At 37.8% G+C, this 24,329-nt stretch overlaps 3 protein-coding genes and 2 long non-coding RNA genes across 7 annotated transcripts; 2 read left to right on the top strand and 3 right to left on the bottom strand.

Moving 5' to 3' along the window:
- Window positions 1-488: 488 nt before the first annotated feature.
- On the bottom strand, window positions 489-1,345 carry LOC118879043 (uncharacterized). Of its 2 annotated transcripts, XR_010654475.2 has the most exons (4): window positions 1,328-1,345; window positions 856-1,026; window positions 710-789; window positions 489-655 (listed from the first exon to the last, which is right to left on the bottom strand). It is a non-coding gene; the product is annotated as an uncharacterized lncRNA (long non-coding RNA). The 2 variants fall into 2 exon arrangements; XR_005015531.3 differs by lacking the exon at window positions 1,328-1,345 and having other exon boundaries at window positions 856-1,045.
- A 2,780-nt stretch (window positions 1,346-4,125) lies between these two features.
- On the top strand, window positions 4,126-5,268 carry LOC139353198 (uncharacterized). 2 transcript variants are annotated; one of them, XR_011604373.1, is made up of 4 exons: window positions 4,126-4,425; window positions 4,726-4,896; window positions 4,963-5,042; window positions 5,097-5,268. It is a non-coding gene; the product is annotated as an uncharacterized lncRNA (long non-coding RNA). The 2 variants fall into 2 exon arrangements; XR_011604372.1 differs by lacking the exon at window positions 4,126-4,425 and having other exon boundaries at window positions 4,658-4,896.
- Window positions 5,269-8,048: 2,780 nt separating this feature from the next.
- On the top strand, window positions 8,049-9,449 carry flip (ankyrin repeat and SAM domain-containing protein flippy). Its single transcript, XM_036817767.3, is given in 5 exon segments — window positions 8,049-8,420; window positions 8,483-8,728; window positions 8,790-8,994; window positions 9,060-9,262; window positions 9,265-9,449. Coding segments are annotated over 5 exon segments (1,056 nt in total). The 5' UTR covers window positions 8,049-8,081; the 3' UTR covers window positions 9,328-9,449.
- A 9,817-nt stretch (window positions 9,450-19,266) lies between these two features.
- Window positions 19,267-20,855, bottom strand: LOC108011601 (uncharacterized). Its single transcript, XM_017076772.4, has 2 exons — window positions 20,562-20,855; window positions 19,267-20,506 (listed from the first exon to the last, which is right to left on the bottom strand). Exons 1-2 carry the CDS (start codon window positions 20,791-20,793, stop codon window positions 19,554-19,556), a joined length of 1,185 nt encoding a protein of 394 aa, XP_016932261.1. The 5' UTR covers window positions 20,794-20,855; the 3' UTR covers window positions 19,267-19,553.
- Window positions 20,856-22,030: 1,175 nt separating this feature from the next.
- LOC108011604 (omega-amidase NIT2) lies at window positions 22,031-23,316 on the bottom strand. The gene is made up of 5 exons (XM_017076774.4): window positions 23,168-23,316; window positions 22,769-23,106; window positions 22,537-22,717; window positions 22,249-22,482; window positions 22,031-22,178 (listed from the first exon to the last, which is right to left on the bottom strand). The coding sequence occupies exons 1-5, from the start codon at window positions 23,175-23,177 to the stop codon at window positions 22,087-22,089; spliced, it is 855 nt and encodes a 284-aa protein (XP_016932263.2). The 5' UTR covers window positions 23,178-23,316; the 3' UTR covers window positions 22,031-22,086.
- Between the last annotated feature and the right edge of the window lie 1,013 nt (window positions 23,317-24,329).

The raw sequence follows: 24,329 nt of genomic DNA, 5'->3' as shown, positions 1-24,329 counted from the left end.
GATATATTAACATCGAGAAATCGACTTTATGCCAAAAAAAACGACATCTGGACCATAGTGCAATGCACGCACATTTTAGCTTTGGCTAAGCATGTACATGTATTTGTACGTTTAATAGTAACCCTTCAGTTCCAAAAAAAAAGTTTCACTTGTGAATCACCTTGGGAATCACCTGGGACATGTCCTCGTGCACAAGTGAAGAACAAGTGACGCTCCATATAGAAAATTGTATGGGATGTCCGCATTTTCACAAGTGAAAATTCAAATGAAAATTTTTCGAAGTCCTACGGGATTTCACTTGTTCCTTATACTCATTTTTCGTATGGCCTGTCACGTGCCGGTGACTCGTCCCAAGTGAATCACTTGGGAAAATCAGAATTTTTCCTTGAGTTTTCACTTGTGAAATCACTTGCAAGGGACACGTCCCAAGTGAATCACTTGTGAAAATCAGAATTTTTCCTTGAGTTTTCAATTAAAAAAATATAGAATTTAATTCATTTCATTTTAATTCATTTTAATTATATGGTACTATTTAGATTTTCAAAAATTGTACAATTATTGTTTCTGTTCTTTTGCTTCGTAACCTTATTTTTAACGTTAGACATCGCCGTTCTTAAACCTTTGTCCGGATCCTCTGAATCCTTGGCCAACGCTCCTGAAAAAACATATGTTTAAAAAATGCGTTTTATTTGTTTAATTGTATATTTACCTTTTATAGCTTGTTGCAGAATTTTTATTGGCACAAAACATTTCGTCATCCACTTTCGGCTAACGGAACCCATTGAATACCTTCAAAATTTACGTACTTTAAACTAAGATCAATGTACAACATCTTAAACTTAATGTAGCACTTACCTGACTTTATTATATTAACTAAACGATTAAAGTAACTCTGCTGCGCACCATTAAAATGGATGCTTCCCTTTCAATCACTCAAACAGAATGCACCAAGTCTTCTCACCCCTTTACTAGATTTCTTTTGTTTTCTCTTCGCTGTTGGCGCGTGCCACTGCACCTATACCCTTTCTAAAGTGAAATATATCCGACTATATAGTTTTTACTCCTTGAGTAAAAAATACAATACGATTTTTTTTTAAATGTTAATACTTAAATGTTTTAAATACTTAAATCCATTTTAACGGACTAATTTTCTATAACCTAACTAAAAAATTATATTGTAGTAAGAATGTATAATAAGTAAATATAACATTATAAGTAAATTCAATTTACTTAATTTTACTATAATCAAATAATTTACTTTTATAAAACAATATTAGTTGTTTTTTTTTGATATACAATAATGCTCCTAAAATATTAGGGCACTCACATGTCGCTGCGCCACGAAAATTTTTCCGCCGAAACACTAGTCGCTAGCCGAACATAACGGAGAGACTCAAAAGAAATAACGGACCTGCCGAAATTTGTCTCTGCGAGCGCGGAGTGCAGGCAGATTATAAGACAAGAAAGAGAGGGAAATATCCGAATATCTGCCTCTCTTTGTTGCACGATCGTTTTCGTGGGCAGTCTTCTACGCTGCGCCGACTGCTCTGCTGACGTCAACAGCGGCACAGCGTTTTAGGCACACAAAAAAAAACAAAAAAAGCTTTTTGCCTTGAGCCATGTCACCGCGTCCCTACTGCAGAACTGAAGGGAAATTACAAAGTCAAATCTGATGATAATTGTCATGGAAATAGAAAGAGGCTGACCCTAATCCTTTAATATTAAAGCTGATTTTCTTTTCCAAATTATTAGTAATTTAAATTATGTTGTGTATATAGGTCACAAGTTTAATACATATATGTAATTTGATTTCTATTTTACAATTATTTGGTTAAATACAAATTTTAAAAACGTTCTATGTTTAAAATAAAAGAGTTCATATTACGAACAAATTAAAAAAGTATTTACTCGAAATATAAGAAACCATCAAATATACATTGAATTTAAGTACTTTTTAGAACAATTAAAACCAAGATGGCCACATTGGATTTAAATGTGACTAACTTGGTTTTAAATAAAATTCAATTTGAATTGAATACTTACTTATTTCACATAAGGCTTAAATATGTTTTTTATTTAAATGAAAGGTTTTTATATTTAGTATGACTATGCAGGGAAGTAAACTTAATCAAATAAAAATATATTTGATTTCACTACGCGTTTTTTTTACCAGTGTACCTATCGATTGACCTAAAAAAAGTTTGGCACGCCCACTTTAACGCCCACAAGCCGCCCGCAAACTTGAAAAAATCGTAAGTATGAACGCTGTTATCTCGGAAACTATCAAATACTGTGTATTATCATGAAATCAATTCAATTTTCCCCGAATACAATATACACAAAATACACTCTAACAGTAACGGATACAACAATTTATTACACCAGTTTACAAAAGAAAATTGATGAAATACGCCTTTCAGGAAACCTTTGTTTTCCGGTAAGATACATCTCCCTGATTAAGAAAAGGGCACTTAAAATTTTTTCTATGGTACCAATTTTTTTTAAAGTGTAAAAAACGTTTTTCGCACTTTTTTATTTTATAACTCGAGTTGTGATAAACCGAATTCGGTCATTAAGGACTCATTTTACAGGTAATAGAATGCCCTTTAACTTTCTTATACACATCATTAAGTTCCATTCATTAGTTCAAAAGCTACACTTCGTCAAAGTTGAAAAATTTGGAAAAAAATCAAAAACGCTGGCATAAATGGCTTCTTTAAAAATACACGCGTAAAAACCGAAATTAGTTTTACGTTGTTTTCTTGATGGCTGAACCATAACGGAGAATATGCGCCATAGATCACGACAATCCGTTGGTAAATCGATTTTTAACAGATTTTTAAACGTATATACCCAAGTTCATTATTCGGGAGCAGCGGCCGTTAAACGTTATTTTAAATTTTCAGTGCTGGGGAACGTAAGAATTTGGTGCAAGTTGTTATGCATAACGTCAGTTTCTTTGCTATTAGCGCTGGGCAAGCTAAAGAGTATGCGATTGCAGTTACGAGGAAATCATTTTCATATATTTTTAGCAAGGAAACTGACGTTATGCATAACAACTTGCACCAAATTCTTACGTTCCCCAGCACTGAAAATTTAAAATAACGTTTAACGGCCGCTGCTCCCGAATAATGAACTTGGGTATATACGTTTAAAAATCTGTTAAAAATCGATTTACCAACGGATTGTCGTGATCTATGGCGCATATTCTCCGTTATGGTTCAGCCATCAAGAAAACAACGTAAAACTAATTTCGGTTTTTACGCGTGTATTTTTAAAGAAGCCATTTATGCCAGCGTTTTTGATTTTTTTCCAAATTTTTCAACTTTGACGAAGTGTAGCTTTTGAACTAATGAATGGAACTTAATGATGTGTATAAGAAAGTTAAAGGGCATTCTATTACCTGTAAAATGAGTCCTTAATGACCGAATTCGGTTTATCACAACTCGAGTTATAAAATAAAAAAGTGCGAAAAACGTTTTTTACACTTTAAAAAAAATTGGTACCATAGAAAAAATTTTAAGTGCCCTTTTCTTAATCAGGGAGATGTATCTTACCGGAAAACAAAGGTTTCCTGAAAGGCGTATTTCATCAATTTTTTTTTGTAAACTGGTGTTATTAGCACAGTGTTTATTTAATCGCTGGACTACATCATTTGACTACAATTTTATGATAAATCAACTGCTGCACAAGTCTAAATACTGCGTTGGAAGACTTTTCCCAACGGCAATTACTGCTAGGAATAAAACCACTCAACCTCTGAACCCCTTTAAAATTCTTGGACGTTGATGCACTATGGTCAGTACAAGCAATGCTTGTTACGCGCGGAGCCCTAAACCGATTTGGGAAAGTAATCGAATTCGCGGACATGGAAAAAGACGATATAACAATAGACAGTTTAAAATACATGCTCATATAGAATGGTTAGCAACATAGAAATTTACAAATTATTGGAAGATAGAAAACACGTAAGTTTATCGTAATAACTTGCATGCTATCAAACAGTAAGACGTGACACAGTGTACTAAATTTGTCACAACCCTTCATTTCCAAAGAAAAAGATTCACATGTGAATCCCGTGGGACATGTCCTCTTGCACAACCCTTCAGTTCTGCAGTAGGGACGCGGTGACATGGCTCAAGGCAAAAAGCTTTTTTGTTTTTTTTTTTGTGCCTAAAACGCTGTGCCGCTGTTGACGTCAGCAGAGAAGTCGGCGCAGTGTAGAAGACTGCCTACGAAAACGATCGTGCAACAAAGTGAGGCAGATATTCGGAGCTTCCCTCTCTTTCTTTGTCTTATAATCTGCCTGCACTCGGCGCTCTCAGAGACAAATTTCGGCAGGTCCGTTATTTCTTTTGAGTCTCTCCGTTATGTTCGGCTAGCGACTAGTGTTTCGGCGGAAAAATTTTCGTGGCGCAGCGACATGTGAGTGCCCTAATATTTTAGGAGCATTATTGTATATCAAAAAAAACAACTAATATTGTTTTATAAAAGTAAATTATTTGATTATAGTAAAATTAAGTAAATTGAATTTACTTATAATGTTATATTTACTTATTATACATTCTTACTACAATATAATTTTTTAGTTAGGTTATAGAAAATTAGTCCGTTAAAATGGATTTAAGTATTTAAAACATTTAAGTATTAACATTTAAAAAAAAATCGTATTGTATTTTTTACTCAAGGAGTAAAAACTATATAGTCGGATATATTTCACTTTAGAAAGGGTATAGGTGCAGTGGCACGCGCCAACAGCGAAGAGAAAACAAAAGAAATCTAGTAAAGGGGTGAGAAGACTTGGTGCATTCTGTTTGAGTGATTGAAAGGGAAGCATCCATTTTAATGGTGCGCAGCAGAGTTACTTTAATCGTTTAGTTAATATAATAAAGTCAGGTAAGTGCTACATTAAGTTTAAGATGTTGTGCATTGATCTTAGTTTAAAGTACGTAAATTTTGAAGGTATTCAATGGGTTCCGTTAGTCGAAAGTGGATGACGAAATGTTTTGTGCCAATAAAAATTCTGCAACAAGCTATAAAAGGTAAATATACAATTAAACAAATAAAACGCATTTTTTAAACATATGTTTTTTCAGGAGCGTTGGCCAAGGATTCAGAGGACCCGGACAAAGGTTTAAGAACGGCGATGTCTAACGTTAAAAATAAGGTTACGAAGCAAAAGAACAGAAACAATAATTGTACAATTTTTGAAAATCTAAATAGTACCATATAATTAAAATGAATTAAAATGAAATGAATTAAATTCTATATTTTTTTAATTGAAAACTCAAGGAAAAATTCTGATTTTCACAAGTGATTCACTTGGGACGTGTCCCTTGCAAGTGATTTCACAAGTGAAAACTCAAGGAAAAATTCTGATTTTCCCAAGTGATTCACTTGGGACGAGTCACCGGCACGTGACAGGCCATACGAAAAATGAGTATAAGGAACAAGTGAATTCCCGTAGGACTTCGAAAAATTTTCATTTGAATTTTCACTTGTGAAAATGCGGACATCCCATACAATTTTCTATATGGAGCGTCACTTGTTCTTCACTTGTGCAAGAGGACATGTCCCACGGGATTCACAAGGTGATTCACAAGTGAAACTTTTTTTTTGGAACTGAAGGGTATTAACAAGAAGAACGATATAGTCGAATACCTCGACTATCAGATACCTGTTACTCAGCTAAAGGGACCAAAGGGAAATGGAGATATGCAAGGAGTAAAGCGAGATTGAAATGCGCCACCTACCCGCGATCTCAATATATGGTTATGCGGGCGGTAAACAGATTTATGCGTTATGGGAGTTAGAGTAGGCGTGGCAAACTTTTCTTGGGGTCAATCGATAGGTATTGACGAGACTAATACATTTCAAAAACCTTTGTATGTATACATTTCAAAACCTTTCAGCTAACATTTTTTTCTAGCATGAAAATTGTGGGCGCGACAGGCTTAGGCGGTTTGTGGGCGTCGATTTTTTTTTGGATTAATCGATTGGTTTTAAAAAGACTAATACATTTCAGTAAAAATTTTGTACCTAGCATAAAAATTGTGGGCACCACAGATTTATGCAGTTTGTGGGCGGTAGAGTGGGCGTGGCCTCTTCGCGTAACAAACTTGCACTTGCACATTCTCTATCTTCTATAGTTTCTGAGATATCCGCGTTCATATTTACGATTTTTTTTAAGTTTGTGAGCGTTAAAGTGCGCGTGGCAAACTGTTTTTTGGGTTAATCGATAGGTATTGCTGAGGACAGTACATTTCATTTTATTCCAGCATCAAAACTGTAAAAGCCATAGTTTTGGTCGGTTTGTGGGCGTTAGAGTGGGCGTGGCACATTTCTGAAACAAACTTGCGCTGCGTAAGAAGCTCAGGAACCTTCATGCCAAATCTCAATAGCCTACCTCTTATAGTTTCCGAGAGACAGACGGACAGACGGACATGGCTAGATCGACTTGGCTAGTGATCCTGATCAAGAATATATACACTTTATGGGGTCGGAAACGCTTCCTTCTGCCTGTTACATACTTTCCGACGAATCTAGTATACCCTTTTACTCAACGAGTAACGGGTATAAAAAGTGATCTAAGACTACAAAGATTGCTACGTTACCGCTGCGCGACCGCTGTATGCGTGCCATGGGAGGCCATCAACCACTTAAGCGAAGCATGGTCTGTGACAATGGTGAAGTCGTGGCCTTCTACTGAGGGACGAAACCGCTTAACGCTCACTATCGCCGCCAAGCACTCTTTCTCAGTTACAGAGTAGGTACTCGATCAGGTATTCGTTTTCCTCTTCCGTCTTCTGGATCAAAACGCCCCCACGCTTTTGCTGGCATCGCAGTGAATATAAAAAGCTTTTGAGCAATTCGAGCTTCTAAGTACATGTGCCGAACATAGTTTTCGTTTTAGTTCCGAGATTGCCTCCTGCCCGTCCTTCATCACCTTAAACCTTTTTTTTGCCATTAGTTAGACGGTGAGCGGTGCAGATACCTTATCAAAACTATCAAACTCTTTAGAGATTTGGGCAGCGGAAGCTGCTCAGTAGCTGACACCTTTTCCGGATCTTTGCGCTCCCTCCCCGATTATATGAATTAAATATTTCACCTCTTGTATACAGAAATACCTTTTTTGGAATTTAATGGTCAATCCACTGCCCGGATGCAATCAAGTACTGTCTATAGGAAGTGGACGCCCTGGTTTTGTGAACGCGGTCTTATCCTTAGAAGCTGGATCCTGCTGCCATCAGCAGCAGAAATATTTTTAAGGACTATGAATGGATATGTTACTTCCGAGAATCTCCTGAGTAAACTGACCACCACTACAGATCCTTGCTGCCAAAATATCCATCAGGCCTTTAATTTCCCTATCATTTATTTTGTTAATTGTATAAGGCTGGTCGACACAAGTGTTTCGAAGGGCATTTAAATCTTTTGAAACTTTCCAAAAACGTTTTATATATACGTTATATACTCTTGATCAGGATCACTAGCGCAGTCGATCTAGACATGTCCTTCTGACTTTTCTCCCCATTGAAACTATAAAAGCTAGAAAGCTGGAACTTGGCATATAGATTCTTTAGCTTCTTGCACAGAGCAAGTTTATTTTAGCACTGTTCTACATCCACTCCAACGCCCAAAACGAAAAACCCGTCTAGTACCCACGTTTTTTAATATTTTGTAAAAATTTCAATTTGATTTGTTTTCATTATTTCTATTCATCTACATGCCAAAAATTATTTATATCTGGCCATTCATTAAAAAGTTATAGACAAATACAGTGTACAATCTTGGTTACAATTGCTTTGCTGCTCTAATATCTTCATCTCCCTTGCACTCCCTTAGTTGAGTAACGGGCATTTGATAGTCGATGGCATCGACTATAGCTTTCTCTCTTGTTTTTCTCTGAAGAGAACAAATCAGATGACTTATTACAATGTTGTTGCGGGATATCGCATATCCAATTACCATCGGTAACCATGGCGGCCATGCCGTGCAGGGGCGTGGACCTGTTATTGCTTATGTTTGGGGAAAAATAGTTACAATATGGGCAATACCTTAAGGGTTGTCTGACTTACAGCATGTCCGACAGCAATCACAAAGAAAGTGGTAAAAAGCTTGCCAATAACTTGGCTCAAGGGGAACCTGAACTTTCTTGGCCTTATTTTGAGTCGAGAATTATTAATTCCAAAGTGAACAGTGTGAAACTTGATTGGCCGTTATTAATAGATGCAACGGTTTACAGCATAGAGAAGTTTCACAAACGCCTTGGCTGGCTTCAGGTTGAGTGGAGTACCCGCTCTCCCGTAGAGGTTACTAATATGGAAGAAAACTTCGGATATCGACTGCGCATTAAAGCCTTGAAAGTTTCGGAAGACGGAAGCCGCTATGTGGCCTTGGCCATCTCGCCAGATATTATTGTAATTATATACATTATTCTTCATACTTATGTCAGTAATAATTGTATTATCTTAACTTTTAGGCGTGCACGGCGGCAGCACTGCCATCAACCAATTGCTTAAACCGAGCCATCAGAAAAGGCCAGCAATTTCTGGTTAAGCGTATGCTACGGCGACGTCCGAGCTTAATAGAATACCCCGCTCCGAACGGGTTGCTGCCACTTGCCAATGCAATTATTCAGGGAGAGATGTGCATTATTGACGTGCTGCTATCGGCCGGCTGCAGCGTTCATCTAGGATATCCAGGAAGTGGCCGAACACCGCTTCATGTTGGTAGACGCTCGAAGTTTTAATCGCAAGCAGCTAGGGTAGTAATTGATACTCTTACAGCTGGCTTTCTATCACGGTCACTTGCCATCCGCGCGCATTTTGCTGAACAAGAAGGCGCACCTGGAGGCGACGGACAGCAATGGCATGACCCCTGCTCACTGCGCCGTCGATGCCAATCAGTTGGAAATGCTTAAATTTGCTCTCGAGGCGGGGGCGAACGCGGAGGCCAGGGACATCTGTGGCTGGACCCTTCTTATGCGAGCAGGTAAGACTTTAAAAGCTGAGAGGGGAACTGCTCAAGTAGGGCCTTAACGGGAATTACGGTTGCAGTGGTCATGGACGCTAGCATGGAGCTCATCAAAGTTCTTGTTACACACGGCGCAGACCTGGCGGCTTTGGATGCCGTCGGCAAATCCTGCACCGACTTGGCAAAACTTTATCGCAGGCAGGACGTAAAGGATTACTTTGACAAGGTGCAAAAGTTTAGGCTGGAAAAGTCTGCCGCGACCGCAGACGCGATGACAAGGGCGGCAATGTAGTAACAACTTACACAAAAGAGGTTTCAGTGGTGATAGTGAAAACAAAATGGAAGCTCTAACGAAGGTTTTAAGCAATCGCCATTAAAGCCAAGAGAAAACTCCGGATGTCTCGACTATCAGACAACCGATACTCAGCTAACCAACTTGAAAATAAATGCACATCAATGTTTACATTTCTATATACCTTACATTTTTAAAATTTTTCACTTTTAAATTTCATTGTGATTCATTGAAGATATTTTGCAATATAAGGTCAAACTAAGGTCCTTACTTACTAATGGTACGATTATCAAATTTCAGAGTGCCGGTGTGTTTTAAAAGCGGAATAGAATATAATTGATTTTAGATTTTAATATTTTAAATTGTGGGCGCCACAGTTTTAGGCAGTTTGTAAGCGTTGGAGTGGTCTTGGCTCCCTGATGAAATACACATGAGCTGCCCAAAAATCTCTGGAATCTATATGTTTGTTTACTCCCAACTTTCTAGTTTTTAAAGTTTCTGGGATTACCGTTTTCGTATGGACGATTTTGAATTGTTTGTGGGCGCGGTAGCACTTTTGCAGGTCAATTGTTGGTATTGACGAAAGCAATACATTTCAGTTAACATTTTTATTCTTCCACAGTCTTGGGTGGTTTGTGGGCGTATAGTGCGCGCTGCGGTGAGTACGAAGGTAAGGAGTAATGGGTATATGGGTATACCCTTTTACTTTACGAGTAACGGTTATAAAAATATATAACATGAGAGTAAGGGGCCTATTTATTATCTCCTGACATTTCCTACATAAATTTACAAAGTGATACTTATTTGGAAAACAGTAAAATAATAGTTAAAAATAATAATATAATAATAATAACAAGGAAGAACGCTATAGTCGAGTACCTCGACTATCAGATACCCGTCACTCAGCTAAATAGAGATATGCAAGTAGCAAAGCGAGATTAAAAAGCGCCACCTACCGGCGGTATACAGATTTAAGCGTTATGGGCGTTAGAGTGGGCGTGGCAAATTTTTTTGGACCAATCGATAGGTATTGACGAGACCAATACATTTCAGTTAAATTTTTTTATCTAGCATGAAAATTGTGGGCGTCACAGGTTTTGGGCGTTAAAGTTTTGTGTTTGTTTGTGGGCGTTGGGTCAATCGATAGGTATTGATGAGAACAATACATTTCAGTTAAAATTTTCTATCCAGCATCAAAACTGTAGGAGCCACAGTTTTGGGCGGTTTGTGGGCGTTAGAGTGGGCGTGGCACTCTACTGAAACAAACTTGCGCTGCGCAGGAATCTCAGGAATATGCGTGCCTAATCCCAGTATTGTAACTCTCATAGTTTCCGAGATCTCAGCGTTCATACGGACAGACGGACAGACGGACATGGCTAGATCGACCCGGCTAGTGATCCTGATCAAGAATATATATACTTTATGGGGTCGGAAACGCTTCCTTCTGCCTGTTACATACTTTCCGAAGAATCTAGTATAGCCTTTTACTCTACGAGTAACGGGTATAATAATAATATAATAAATTATTTTTTTCAACGGTTATACCCAGAGAAATTGTGAACGAAAAAAAATCGAGAGCTGTTCTTCGATGTCGATTTCAGTATTCCGAACTAAATCAATCTCGGTTCTGCGGTTGTTGACGAGGTTCGGGAGGGGAAGACGTAGAAAAAATGAGAGTAAGAGGAGAGAGACAAAACTCCTCTCATGAAATTACCGCAAAGTTATCGAAATAAGCGGCGTCTATATCGCTGCAAATAGAAGAAATTCAACCTAATAAAAGCCCTTCCATATTTACAGCGTAAGTAAAATGATTTTTTTACAATTTGTGTTAGTGTGTTAGTTTATCTCTGATTTTAATTCGAATGAAACGAAATCGGTAATGTGTTGTAATAACTGTTTTGCATACATATGTACATACATATATACACAAACATAAACGTAACGTAACGTAAACTAATAATTATTAGCTTATAAGCTAATGTGTGAAATAATTAGGTAAATAGGATGCTATTAACAAACACAGATTTCTATGAACATATATATGTATGTTTGTTAGCATATCTATGCATGTAGCGCAGTTTTTTATTCGACTTGTAACATAGAGTAAGAATCTACAACTGTGTTCATTGAAATAGCGGTGCTTACGACCTACACGTTCACATTTGAAAAATACTATTATAAACACAACTTTGAGACCAAATTTAGTTATAACAGCTTAATATATTTATTTTTAAATAATTTAACAACTTGTTCATCTTAGGTACTTCAATATTAAAGAAAATATGGATAATAACAAACAAAAAGGACTGCTTTATGGTGTTCATTGAAATAGCAGTGCTAAAAAAAAATATGATAAAATTCAATGTAGCTTATAAATAACTTAATTCTACTAAATAACGATTTGATTACGATCTAATATTTTGTTGAATAGCCTTTATTGGCTATTACAGCCTCACACCTACGTGGCATGGAGTCCACTAAGTCCTCGCAACGTTTGCGGGGAATCTGGCCCCATCCCTCCTGCACAACTTGCCAAAGCTGCGGCTTAGAAGTCGGGGATTTCTTCGACACATATCGCCCAATGTCCCCCCACAGGTTTTCGACCGGATTTAGATCAGGGGACTGTGCTGGCCACGGCATTACGTCTATTTGGTTTTGGCTAAACCACTCCTTGGCCAATTTGCTGGTATGTTTTGGATCATTGTCCTGCTGAAATGTCCAAATTTGGGGCATTTCATCCTCAGCATAAGGCATCATAACGTTTCTCAATATATTTACATACACCTGTTGGTCCATGATACCATCGACCATTTGTATAGGGCCCACACCGCTGTATGAGAAACATGCCCATACCATGATTTTTAGGCCACCATGCTTAACGGTCTTAAGCGTATAGTTTGGGTGGTACTCGGTGTTTGGTGGTCGACGAACATACTGTCTTGAGCCTGTTCCACCAAATAACACCAGTTTGGACTCATCTGTCCAAAGGATATTACGCAATTTGGATAGTGGCCAATTCAAGTGGCGTTTGGCAAACTCCATCCTGGCTTTGAGATGTCTTTTACCAAATAATGGTAAGCTCAATGATTTTTTCTCTTTCTCCCTTGGAACAATGAGGTCCTCTTCCCACTAAAATAAAAAATTTTCCATAGTTATTGTGTATTGTCGTATAATTTGTAATACTGATCTTAATTAAACTCACTTTTCACCAAATTACAAAAGTTTTCGGCACTTTTCGTGGGAGAATATCAAATACTGCTATTTCAGTGATAAGCCAAAACGTTGTGCTTGTGTGCAAAAATATGAAAATAACCCAAAAACTAACCAGATCTAACGGGACTTTTACTTGTTTCTTATCTCTACGATCCATTTTACAAAAAAAATGTACTAGCGATCAACTAACAAAAAGGGACTATGCTAATAAACCGTTATATAGTGTTGCTTCTGTCGCACTGCTATTTTATTGAACACAGCTGTATATAGAGTCGCCAATTGCTCTGCCCGAACCTCTGCCCAACCTCTGCTAAGAGCCAATTCAAGGCCAAGTTTGAAGCTAACTTAGGTGCGAAGCAACAGCAATAGGGATTTCGATTAAAAACAAAAACAAAACAGTGAGCAAGAGCGGTGCAGAATGAGGTGGGAATGAATTACAAGTTCGATCGAACTTTACAAAAAGAGGGGAAATAAGCTTTTTTCGCCTAGGTGGCATCATAGCCTCATTATCTAAAGAGAGCGGCAGAGCAATTGGCGCCTCTATATAGTTCATTACTCTATGCTTGTAACTACGCAGTTTGCATGGACGCACGGTGATTCACAACATAACCTCAAAAGTACAAAAACATATGCGTATGCAATATATGTATGTATATATACACTTGCCAGAAGATTTATGCATACAAAAATTTCCGGGAACTTTATAGTTAAAAACAAGAAAGGACGCTATAGTCGAGTACCTCGACTATCAGATACCCGTTACTCAAAGGGAAATGGAGATATGCAAGCAGCAAAGCGAGATTAAAATGCGCCACCTACCGGCGGTAGACAGATTTAAGCGTTATGGGCGTTAGAGTGGGCGTGGCAAATTTGTTTTTGGATCAATCGATAGGTATTGACGATAGCAATACATTTCACATACATTTTTTATCCAGCATGCAAATTTTGGGCGTCACAGGTTTTGCGGATGGTGGGCGTTTAAGTGGGCGTGGCAAACTTTTTTTTAGGTCAATCGATAGGTATTGATGAGAACAATACATTTCAGTTAAAATTTTCTATCTAGCATCAAAACTGTAGGAGTTACAGTTTTGGGCAGCTTGTGGGCGTTAGAGTGGGCGTGGCAGTCTACTGAAACAAACTTGCGCTGCGTAAGAAGCTCAGGAATCTGTACGCCAAATCTCAATAGCCTAGCTCTCATAGTTTCCGAGATCTCAGTGTTCATCCGGACAGGCAGACGGACAGACGGACATGGCTAGATCGACTCGGCTAGTGATCCTGATCAAGAATATATATACTTTATGGGGTCGGAAACGCTTCCTTCCGCCTGTTACATACTTTCCGACGAATCTAGTATACCCTTTTACTCTACGAGTAACGGGTATAAAAACATGTTCAAAAAATGTTAAACATTTCTTTTAATTTTTACGGATAATATCTTTATTTACCTGTCGTTTAATTAAACTCTTAAATTTCTAACACTTATATTTTTCCTTATATAAATTAAAATGTACAAAAAGGCCCGATATCGCATCAGAAAAAGTATGCGTACAAAGGAAAAGAATGCAAAAAGAACGGTATTAAAAGCTTTTAAATTGCGGCTTTGGCTGATAACTGTAAATCAAAGTTTGTTTACATGTTTCTAATCATTTCTGGCATATTCATGTTGTAACTAGACGTTATTTTTATTATGGGGAAAAAGTCAAAAGAAATTAGCCATGATTTGAGGGAAGTCATAGTAACACAAGGAAGAACGATATAGTCGAGTACCTCGACTATCAGATACCCGTTACTCAGCTAATGGGACCAAAGGGAGATATGCAAGCAGCAAAGCGAGATTGAAATGTGCCACCTACCCGTGATCTCAATATATGTATAGTTATGAGGGCGGTAGCCAGATTTAAGCGTTATAGGCGTTAGAGTGGGCGTGGCAAATTTTGTTGGATCAATCGATAGGTATTAACGAGACCAATAAATTTCAGTTAAAATTTTTTATCTAGCATGAAAATTGTGGGCGCTACAGGCTTGGGTCGCTTGTGGGCGTGGCATATTCGCGTAATAAACTTTACTTTGTACTGTACTTTGCGTAGAAGGCTACGGAATCTAAATCTCAGATCCCATTTCTCTATCTTTGATACATTCCGAGATATCCGCGTTCATATTTACGATTTTTTGAAGTTTGTGGGCGGTATGTGGGCGTTAAAATGGGCGTGGCAAACTTTTTTTTGGGTTAATCGATAGGTATGGATGAGGACAGTACATTTCAGTTAAAATTTTTATTCTAGCATTCAATTTTTAGGAGCCACCGTTTTGGGCTGTTTGTGTGTGTTAGAGTGGGCGTGGCACAATGCTGAAACAAACTTACGCTGCGCAGGAATCTCAGGAATCTGCATGCCTAATCCCAATATTGTATCTCTTATAGTTTCCGAGATCTCAGCGTTCATACGGAGAGACGGACATTCGGACAGACAGACATGGCAAGATCGCCTCGGCTAGTGATCCTGATCAAGAATATATATACTTTATGGGGTCGGAAACGCTTCCTTCTGCCTCTTACATATTTTCTGACGATCTGACGATAAGGATCTTCATAACGACACTGTATGAAAAATTTTGAAGAAAGAAGACTATAACAGCCGAACTGCCCGGAAGAAACCACTCATATCACATGTCAACAAAATCAAACGAATGGAATTCTCCATAAAATTCAATAATTTTTAGTGACGAAAGCAAGTTTTGCATATTCGGGATTAAGGGCCGTACGCTTGTGTGGCGAAAGACTAGTACAGCCTTCGCCCAACCGTTAAGCACGGTGGTGGTGGCGTTATGGTTTCGGAATGTATGGCGGCCAGTGGAGTTGAAAATCTTGTTTTTATTAAATCCACAATGGACCACAAGATGTATATCAACATCCTAAAAGAAAATTTACATTAATGCGCTGGAGGATGACTTTTGGTTCCAAAGGAATAAAATATCGGTGGAGGACACAACAAAATTGGTCAAGTGAATGCCAAATCGGTTGGCTCGACATCATATTGAATTAAAGTATTATCTGTAAAAATTAAAATGAAATTTTTTTAGATTTTTTAACATGTTTTTTTTAACACTAAAGTTCCCGTAAATTTTTTTACGCATACTTTTTCTGCCAAGTGTATGTAATAGATTGTGATTGTTATACACAGTCATCTTAAGCACGACATAAATGTAAAGGGTATATATTTGTATAGTATTAATAAAAATCATTTCTGGTTTTAGGTGCCGGGGTTTCTTACGAGTGCTTTCAGTATATAAATAATGATGAAATTAAAGATGCCATCCCACCGATTGGGCTCCGTATGCTTTTTAGGGTTGACGGAGTGGAAGGTGTAAATTAGAATAATTTTATGTTATTTAAAATACGGCAATTTTTAATTTCCAAATTAAATTTAAGTGTTTATTGTGAAAAAATTGAAGTAGAATACAATTATCATTTAAGATCGTACATTGTAAAAAATCCATCAAGAAACTACATTTATAGTTTGTCCGACTTTGTAACGTCCCCCTCAAAGTATATAGACTTAATGCGATGCGATGTTATAACCAAGAACGGTTCTTCTCGAATTCAAAATCGATTCGATGTTGAAACCGAGAACGATTCATACCGAAATCAAGATCGACCATTCTCAAAAGCCCATTTTTAGTATGAGTCGATCTTGGCTCACATTTGAGATCGAAAATACTGAAATCAAGAACGTTGAGAACGGCCTTTTCCCTAAGTGTAGTTATAAACTAAAGTATATTTTATTTTACAATTTTTTGTTTAAATTGGAAAACATTTGTATGTTATTTTGGAATGAAATATTAAAAGAAAAGGTATATATATTTTTGACCAGGATGACTAGGAAACGCTGTGATTTCGGATTTAATAAGAGCTAGAGAGTTTAGATTTCATATTTAGATTCCTTATTTTCGTACACAGCGCATGTTTGTTACGTGAAAATACCACGCCCACTATGACGCCCACAAGCCGCCCAAAACTGTGGGCTGTTTAATTGTTCAACTGATATATATTGGTTTTGTCAATATCTATCGGTTGACTTAAAGAAAGTTTGCCACGCCGACTCTAACGCCTACAAACGCCCATAGCGCTTAGATCTGTCTGCCGCCCACATTACCAAATATTGAAATCGCTAGTAGGTGGGGCTTCACAATGTCACTTTGCTGCTTGTATATCTCCTTTTGCTCCCTTAAGCTGAGTAACGGGTATCTGAGAGTCGAGACACTTGACTGTATCGTTCTTCCTTGTTATACCCTTGCAGAGGGTATAATGATTTCAGTCAGAAGTTTGCAATGCAGTGATGGAGACGTTTCCGAACACATAAAGTACATAAATTCTTGATCAGCATGACTAAACGAGTCGATCTAGCCATGTCCGTCTGTCCGTCCGTTTCTACGCAAACTAGTCTCTCAGTTTTAAAGCTAACGGACTGAAACTTTACCAAAAGTCGTATATATTTTGCAGGTAGCACATAAGTCGGAACCAGCCGGATCGGACAACTATATCTTATAGCTCCCATAGGAATAATCGGAAAAAAAATTTAACAGAATTATATCTTTGGTGTTTTTTAACATATAACCTCCTAAGCTTGGAAATAACATTTTTTTAATTAGTTCTGAGTTTCGGATTACTATATCATATAGCTGCCATAGGAACGATCGAAAAATTGGTGGTAAAATAATATGAAACAAATTATAGCTTCGGTGTTTTCTGACATATATACTATTGGGAATATCATTTTTTGTATTTTTAAATTTAATAAATATAACTGCAAGGGTATGTTTAAGTAACTGGGTTCTAGTATTTAAAAAAATTGCGACGTTTAATGTTCAAATAAAAACTCACTAAAAAAAAAAATCGTTACGCAAGTTGAACTCACAACCTTTGGAACGGAAGGCATATGGTCTAACTTCTATGCTACTTACGACTGTAAAAAATTCAAAAAACTTCTACCTGCCTTGTTCTGTCTAGACTTGGTTAAGGACAAGTTCAACTTTCTAGAAAACATTTTGTGCTTACTTTAAGAACATTTTAACTTAATTTATCTTTGAGTCGAAAAGCCACTTTAATAAAATGGTTTATGTTCGTATATTCCAAATTTTCTCAACATTTTTGACTGAACTAGATTTTAAGAACGAAATAAACTTCATTCACGCACAATGAGAACATTTTAAATTCAAGAAATGTCGTTCTATTTTTAAGAACATTTTTAACTTTGACGAGATCTTCAGAATTCTCTATGTGTTCTCTATGTGTTTGTTTTTTAATTGGAATCAATGCATGCAAGCAGCAAAGCGACTGTCCCCAAAACTGCAAACCACGCCAATGCGCTTTATAACTTTTTAACGGATGGTCCGACTAAAACCATTAGCGCTTAATGGATATTGATAATCAGAACAAATCACTTTTAAAAAAACATTTAAATTGTAGGGCGTGGCGCTCATATATGAAATACACTTGTAATATGCTAGAATCCTTAGAACCTGTATAACTTTTATAGTTTCCGAGATCTTAGCTGCATACGCTAGATATTTATACGGACGTACAGTCGGAGAGACGAAGATGGCTAATCGACTAGCCGGGTGATCGTGACTAAGAATATCAAACAAAAACACCTTTTGTTTGTTGAAGGTGCGATCGTCATTAGATTTTTACCTCGTGTATGTTTATCAGAAATAAAAGAAAGGCGAAAAAAATAAGTAAATACACGTTTGCCATAATTTTTAAACAATGGTGCTTAGACAAATCATGTTAGAAAGGCGTACAAAGTATTTCGAAATATCTTTCTAACGAAATATAGCACAAGCATGTAGCTTTAGTAGTTCACAAGTTACAGGTGTACATAAGTTAGCTATTTATAGCTTTTTTGCCGCCAAACTACACAAGTGGTACAATTTAAGATTCGTATAATAAGCTGTTAAGCATTATCCAAAATGTCCACGGCCCTAAAATAACGTTCTGGAACAAACTGACAAGCAAAATAAAATTTTCATTGAGAAGTCTTCCACAATCGTTTTTGGCGAATAACTTTTAAACGCAACATCGTATTTTAACAAATGAGGTGTCATTTGACGCGTATTTTATATAAGATAACAATTAGACTAATGAACTTGTGCATTTATCCACAACGGCTTCAACAGATCAAATTCTTTAAATTTTAACTCTTACACTTTCACCGCTCTTTCTCCGAAACCAATATTATTTTGTTTGTCAGTTTGTTCCAAAAAGAATTTTTAGTGTCCTGAAAAATTGATAATAAACAGCTTAATATAAGAATCTTTTGTTCTGCCAATTAATTTATTACGGCCGTTACTTGTGAACATCTAAAGCTACAGTCTTTTGCTGTATGTCGTTGGAAAGGTATATTGAAATACTCTGTAGACCTTACTAATATGATTTTTTTAAGTACCATCGTTTAAAAGTTTAGACTGTTGACTGTATAGCCTTTGAGATTCTTCAACTTTTGACTTATAACACACTGTTTTAATAGGACACGTTTGAATGTTATAAATCAACAAAAATGGTCACATTTACCAGTTCAGAACAACTAACGCTGCCCGAGCACTGTACTTTTTTTGTGCGTATCCAAGCACTGTTTTAAGGTCTTCGAAATATTAAAGTGGTGCTAAACAGGCCAATTTAAGAAACTTTAGTTCTACAATTTTGGTAAAAACTTCCTTAAGCTTGCACATTCCGCACTCTGTAAAAGAATATGCATGTGTCGTTAAAAAGCTTGCTGAATCGTGCCGAATGAGAAAATGTAAGCCAGTGTATTTATTTAGACGAATGATTTATAATTGTTCGACACAAAATTTGATATTAGTAGTTTTGTATGTTGTGGGTGCGATCGTCACGACCTTTTACCTCGTTAAAGGGTGTTTTCGCTTGATAAAAAGTAGTCGCCATCGCCCACTTTCCTTGTGCGTTCGTCCACAGTGATTTCCCGTGGTAAATATAAACATTTTTATGAATTACTTTTTATATTATGTTTTAAAATCATATATGTGTAGAGATTATTGTAATACAAAGTTCGATCAATTAAACACACGTCATTGAGTTTTCCGTTTGGAAACCACATGAGTATATGTCAAAAAAGTCTTTATTCTGCTTGAGGCCTAGAAAAAAGACGTGCTCGGCCAGATCCTTGCCAAACTCACAGAAGTTCTGGGCATACAGTGTAAAAAAGATGCGCTTATTGTCAAGGTGGTATTTCTGAAGGATACCGTTCTCTTGATCGTAAATCCCATTGTTTTGTGGTGGCGCGTTGGTCCAGGCGCTGTAGTCTATCCAGGCGGCCCGAAAACTTTTTAAGTAGATCACGGCCAGCATTCTGGCTTCGTCCAGTACATTGACGAATTGCGGCAGCCTCAGACACTCTACTTCTTCTCGAAATCGAGTAAAATCGCGCTGACGCTCCCGGCTGTTAAAAAGCATCATGTACAAGTGCACGGTGAATGTGGAGTAGTAGTAAGACATGGGCTTGTTCCGGCTCTGAAAGAGGTACATGCTCCAATCCAGCATTGTTCGCTGAACCCCCAGCTCGTAAGTCGAATTCTGTTTTCGGTGCAGCTCAAGGTTGCGGATGTTATGCTCGTAGCTCTCCCGATAGATGCGCACGTCCCTATATTCCCGGCTTAGATCTCTGGCGTGGAAGTAGACGCGCGGCGTCTTGAACTTCTGCTTGTACGTTGCCAGTTTACCTAGAACGGGATTTGACTCTCTTTCTTTTTGCATTCTGGCAACGAAGCGGTCTAAAATGCCCAGAAAGTCGTCCAACTCATGGGATCCTCCATTGAGGAGGTTTTTTGTAACTATGTACCCGAAAAGCGGCTTGAAGTACTCAAAGGTTTCACGATAGCAGTCATCCAATGCGTGCTGTGAGTTACAGGAGATAAAAAAGTCCATCATCTTTTGCTTTGCCTCAAACTGCTCTGGGTCATTTTGGAGCTCAGTCAGCAACTGCATAAGGTCGCTCATCTGTGGCATGTGTCCTAAGATTGAGTATTTGCATTAGGCACTATCTTCAGACACCCCATGTTAACATACCCATGATCGAGAAGAGCGGACGATTGCGGCTACAGACGTAGTCAAAGTAACTCTCGCAGGCATATTTGTCGGGATTAATTGAGTTTTGCAGACGAACCGCTAAGTCCTTAAGCTCCTTGATCCGCAGCTCCGACAAGTGACGCACGTAGCTAACCTGACAATGTCCTGCGCCAGCCCACAACAACAGAAATAGGGCTACCGACACGCCCAACGCTAAATTTGAGGTTGCCATCGACCAGCTCTGGTTGTGCTTTGTTTGAATCGCTTGTTCAGAGCCACTGGGAGTAAAGCTTTTGTTTCTGGCCTTACGGACCCCTCGACGGAAGCCGGATTTTATTGCACAGTGGTTGTAAAGACAAATAGGGTTTGCTTCCTTTAATCCGTTCATAAAGTTGTATTCCTATTTTTTAAAGTTAGTTTCAACTTAGCCAAGAAAAGATTGCTATCCTTAAAGAACCATTTTAAATAAATAAAATCATTTAAATCAATCAAGATCAAGATCATTTTTATTAAAAACTTATTTATATAACTTGTACGTCAAATTTTTAATTGCTAGTTAACAAAAATATAAGTTTTTCTAGAGGACTTATGTCCTACTTAACTTATAGAAAAGCTGTAATTTTAAAGCTGTGAAGAAACCACGGTGCGTTTCTGTATTGAAGCTCTTTTTAATTATGCCCTTGCGATGGGAGTTCTCATTTTATTTAAAAGTTGACAATGCAGTAAATATGAAATTTTTAAATTAAAAAAATACAGACATACTGTTCTTGTTTTTGAACAAACTAGTCTGTCAGTTTTGAAGCGAATTCCTAAAAAAAGTATTCCTCAAATTCTTAGATTAAGAGGAACCAAAAGTGAATAAGGCGTACTTGACCATTACAATTACAAATGTACAAACATACTTCCAGAATTAGGAACTCAATTTTATAAAAAAGGAGTAAGTCATATAGCTACCTCAAGTATCCACACGTTACTCTTAAAGCCAACTTTAAAAATAAATACTCCTTCAATTATAAATTAACAATTATAATTAAATTGTTCAATTTAAAATATTATGCGTAAGTGAAAATACATAACAACTATAATCAAAAGTAAGAAGTATAAATAAATTTTTTTTAATATTCGAGATGTTCACACTATTATTTTCTCGGTCAAAACCACTTTTAAACCTTAACATAAACCACAGAAATCATTTAGCACTTTGCCATTTCTGGTTCTACCGCGTATATCGGTTATTAAAACTATCGGTCCGTTTTTTTCAAAATCTGCCACCTTTATTAGTATATATATGGTTAATACAGTTTCTGCTATATCGTTAAATGCATGAAATGGTTTTAGCAGAAAGAGAATACAAACATCGGCTTGCCGAAGTCAGCTTTTCCTCTTGTTTCAATTAAGTGACTGCTTATGTCTAAGTATGTTTTCGAAGCGATAAGCATGTCAAGCCCTATCAGGAAACTTCTCTCCCACTGTTTCTAGATTGCTTTATTTGCCTTATATATTGGGCTTTGAATTGTTGACAACATTACAAATCAAATCTGGCCTTAGCGTACACATCAGTGCGCCGCTGTTTGTAGATGGGAATTTGACGGCGCACTTGGTCGACCACGTCAAAATCTGCGGGAGACGGAGCGGAAGCGAAAGCAGTTAGTCTTGCAAAGATCCCTGATTATGGTAGAGCACTCACCGATCTCCTCGACAATGAACTCACAGCCCTCGCCAGCCTCGCGTTGTACTTGGGCCCAAGGGTTTACGACCATCGAGTGACCGTAGGCCACATAGCCCGACATGTTGTCGCGGGCAGGCGAGCAAGTTACCACGAAAAGCTGGTTGTCGGTCGCCCTGGCTCGTTGTAGCAGCTCCCAATGCATTGGTCCCTGGCAGATGCAGAATGCGGACGGGTAGACCAGCATGGTGCAACCTAGGAGAAATATTTATTGGAAACCAAGTAACAACGGTTGGCGTGTTAGCTCACCCATGTTGCGGTAGATCCTCGCAAGCTCCTCAAAGCGCTTGTCGTGACAGATACCAATGCCAATCTTCTGCTGCCCAATCTGTACCACGGTTGGCTCTGATCCCGCTGACAGGAAAGCAGCTTCGTCGAACTCCACGCCTCCAAAATTGGCGGGTTCAATGCTCATTGTGAAAAGGTGGATCTGTTAGTACCAGGTCATTCTGTGACTGTTCCATATTATTTTACAGCATACCTTGCGATGCCTGCCTATGAGGGCTCCATCGGGCCCCCACACGGTGCATGTGTTGTACAGCTTGTCGCCCTCGCGCTCGACGATACTGCCGCCAATTATATAGATGCTTAGCTCGCTGGCGAGCTGCGACAGCGACTGACAGGTCGGGCCTTTTGGCACCTCCTCAGCAACTTTAGGGAAGTACTCCTGCCCGTAGGGCGCATTGAAGCTCTCCGGCAGAATGGCCAGCTGCAGCCGCGGGTTATCCACCTTCAGCTTCCTGACGCTGTCAGCTGCCCGGCGCACGTTTAAAGCAACTTCCCTGCCCACAGAAAGTTGCAGAAGGGCGATTGTAAGCTCTGCGAAGATGCAATAATGGGTCTATAAAACATTAGGCCCCCTGTTCCCGGTACAACTTACTGTTTGGCATTTTTATAAAAAATTTTTATTAATGCAGCTCCGACATAGGACTGACAATTGCTTCGTAGCTAGCATTGGCAAGCTGCATATTTATAGGAACTCTAAAAAGCTTCGAAATGTTTCAGCTTTGCGGTCACTGATCGTTTAGTGTTATAATATAATTTGTTGTTGCCAGAGATTAATGATAGGCCTTTCATTGTCTATACACGTGTACTTGTCACATTTGCATTCTACGATAAGAAATGAGCTCGAGTATTGGGAATAAGGTCGATCACTTGGGACTATTGATTACCACTCTGCGTACATAGCACAAAAGTCAACAAAAAATAATCTTTTGGTCAACAAAATGCACATAATCTTTTAAATTACATCATTTCCCCTAAGAGCAGATGTAAAGAAATATTGAATAAAATGTGCTCTTTTTCCGAAAATAAGATTGTAAAAAAGTTAAGATAGGCGTTGTTTCAATAACCTGTCTTCAAAACATAACGGTGCGCACTGTACGCACAGCAGAGGATATTTTAATTTCAGTCAGAAGCTTATACGTATACTTAATCCTCATTAGCACCCGAGTCGATCTAGCCATGTCAGTCCGTTACCACGCCAACTCTCTTAACATTACATTTTGTTCTTAAAATAAGAAAACATTTTTTAAAATCAGAACAAACGTTCTTAAAATAAGAAAAAATTTGAACCTAGTTTTGAATTTAAAATATTTCCTAACGAGATCGCAGGCCGGTGCTCGAGCTCACGAAAAGACAGTCTGCAAATTTGGTATAGCCGTTACTGTAAAGTATTAAGAGGGGTGGTCAAAAGTGTTTAAACAAAAAAAAAATTAAATATACTTATAAATTGAACTTACATTATTTAGATTTTGGCATAAATGGAAAGGTCATTTAAATTCCGGTTGAATGATACAAGACTTTTCTTATCTCATTCAGTACCTCTTGAAAACGCCGATTTTTTGTGAAAATCTTCTTATTAAACTTTTCTCCACCTCTTGAAAACTTAAATTGTGCTTAAACTTTCTCCAAACAAAACTAATTGTAACAGCAAAACAAATGTTTCAAAAATCATTTTGCTTATATTTTTATGATTTTTATACCCGTTACTCGTAGAGTAAAAGGGTTCCGTAGCCTTGCACGCAGCGAAAGTTTGTTAC

This window comes from Drosophila suzukii, chromosome 3, assembly GCF_043229965.1.
Source record: "Drosophila suzukii chromosome 3, CBGP_Dsuzu_IsoJpt1.0, whole genome shotgun sequence".
NCBI lineage: Eukaryota > Metazoa > Arthropoda > Insecta > Diptera > Drosophilidae > Drosophila > Drosophila suzukii.
The sequence above is the reverse complement of the archived record's forward strand: the minus strand, read 5'-3'. Positions and strand labels throughout refer to the sequence as shown.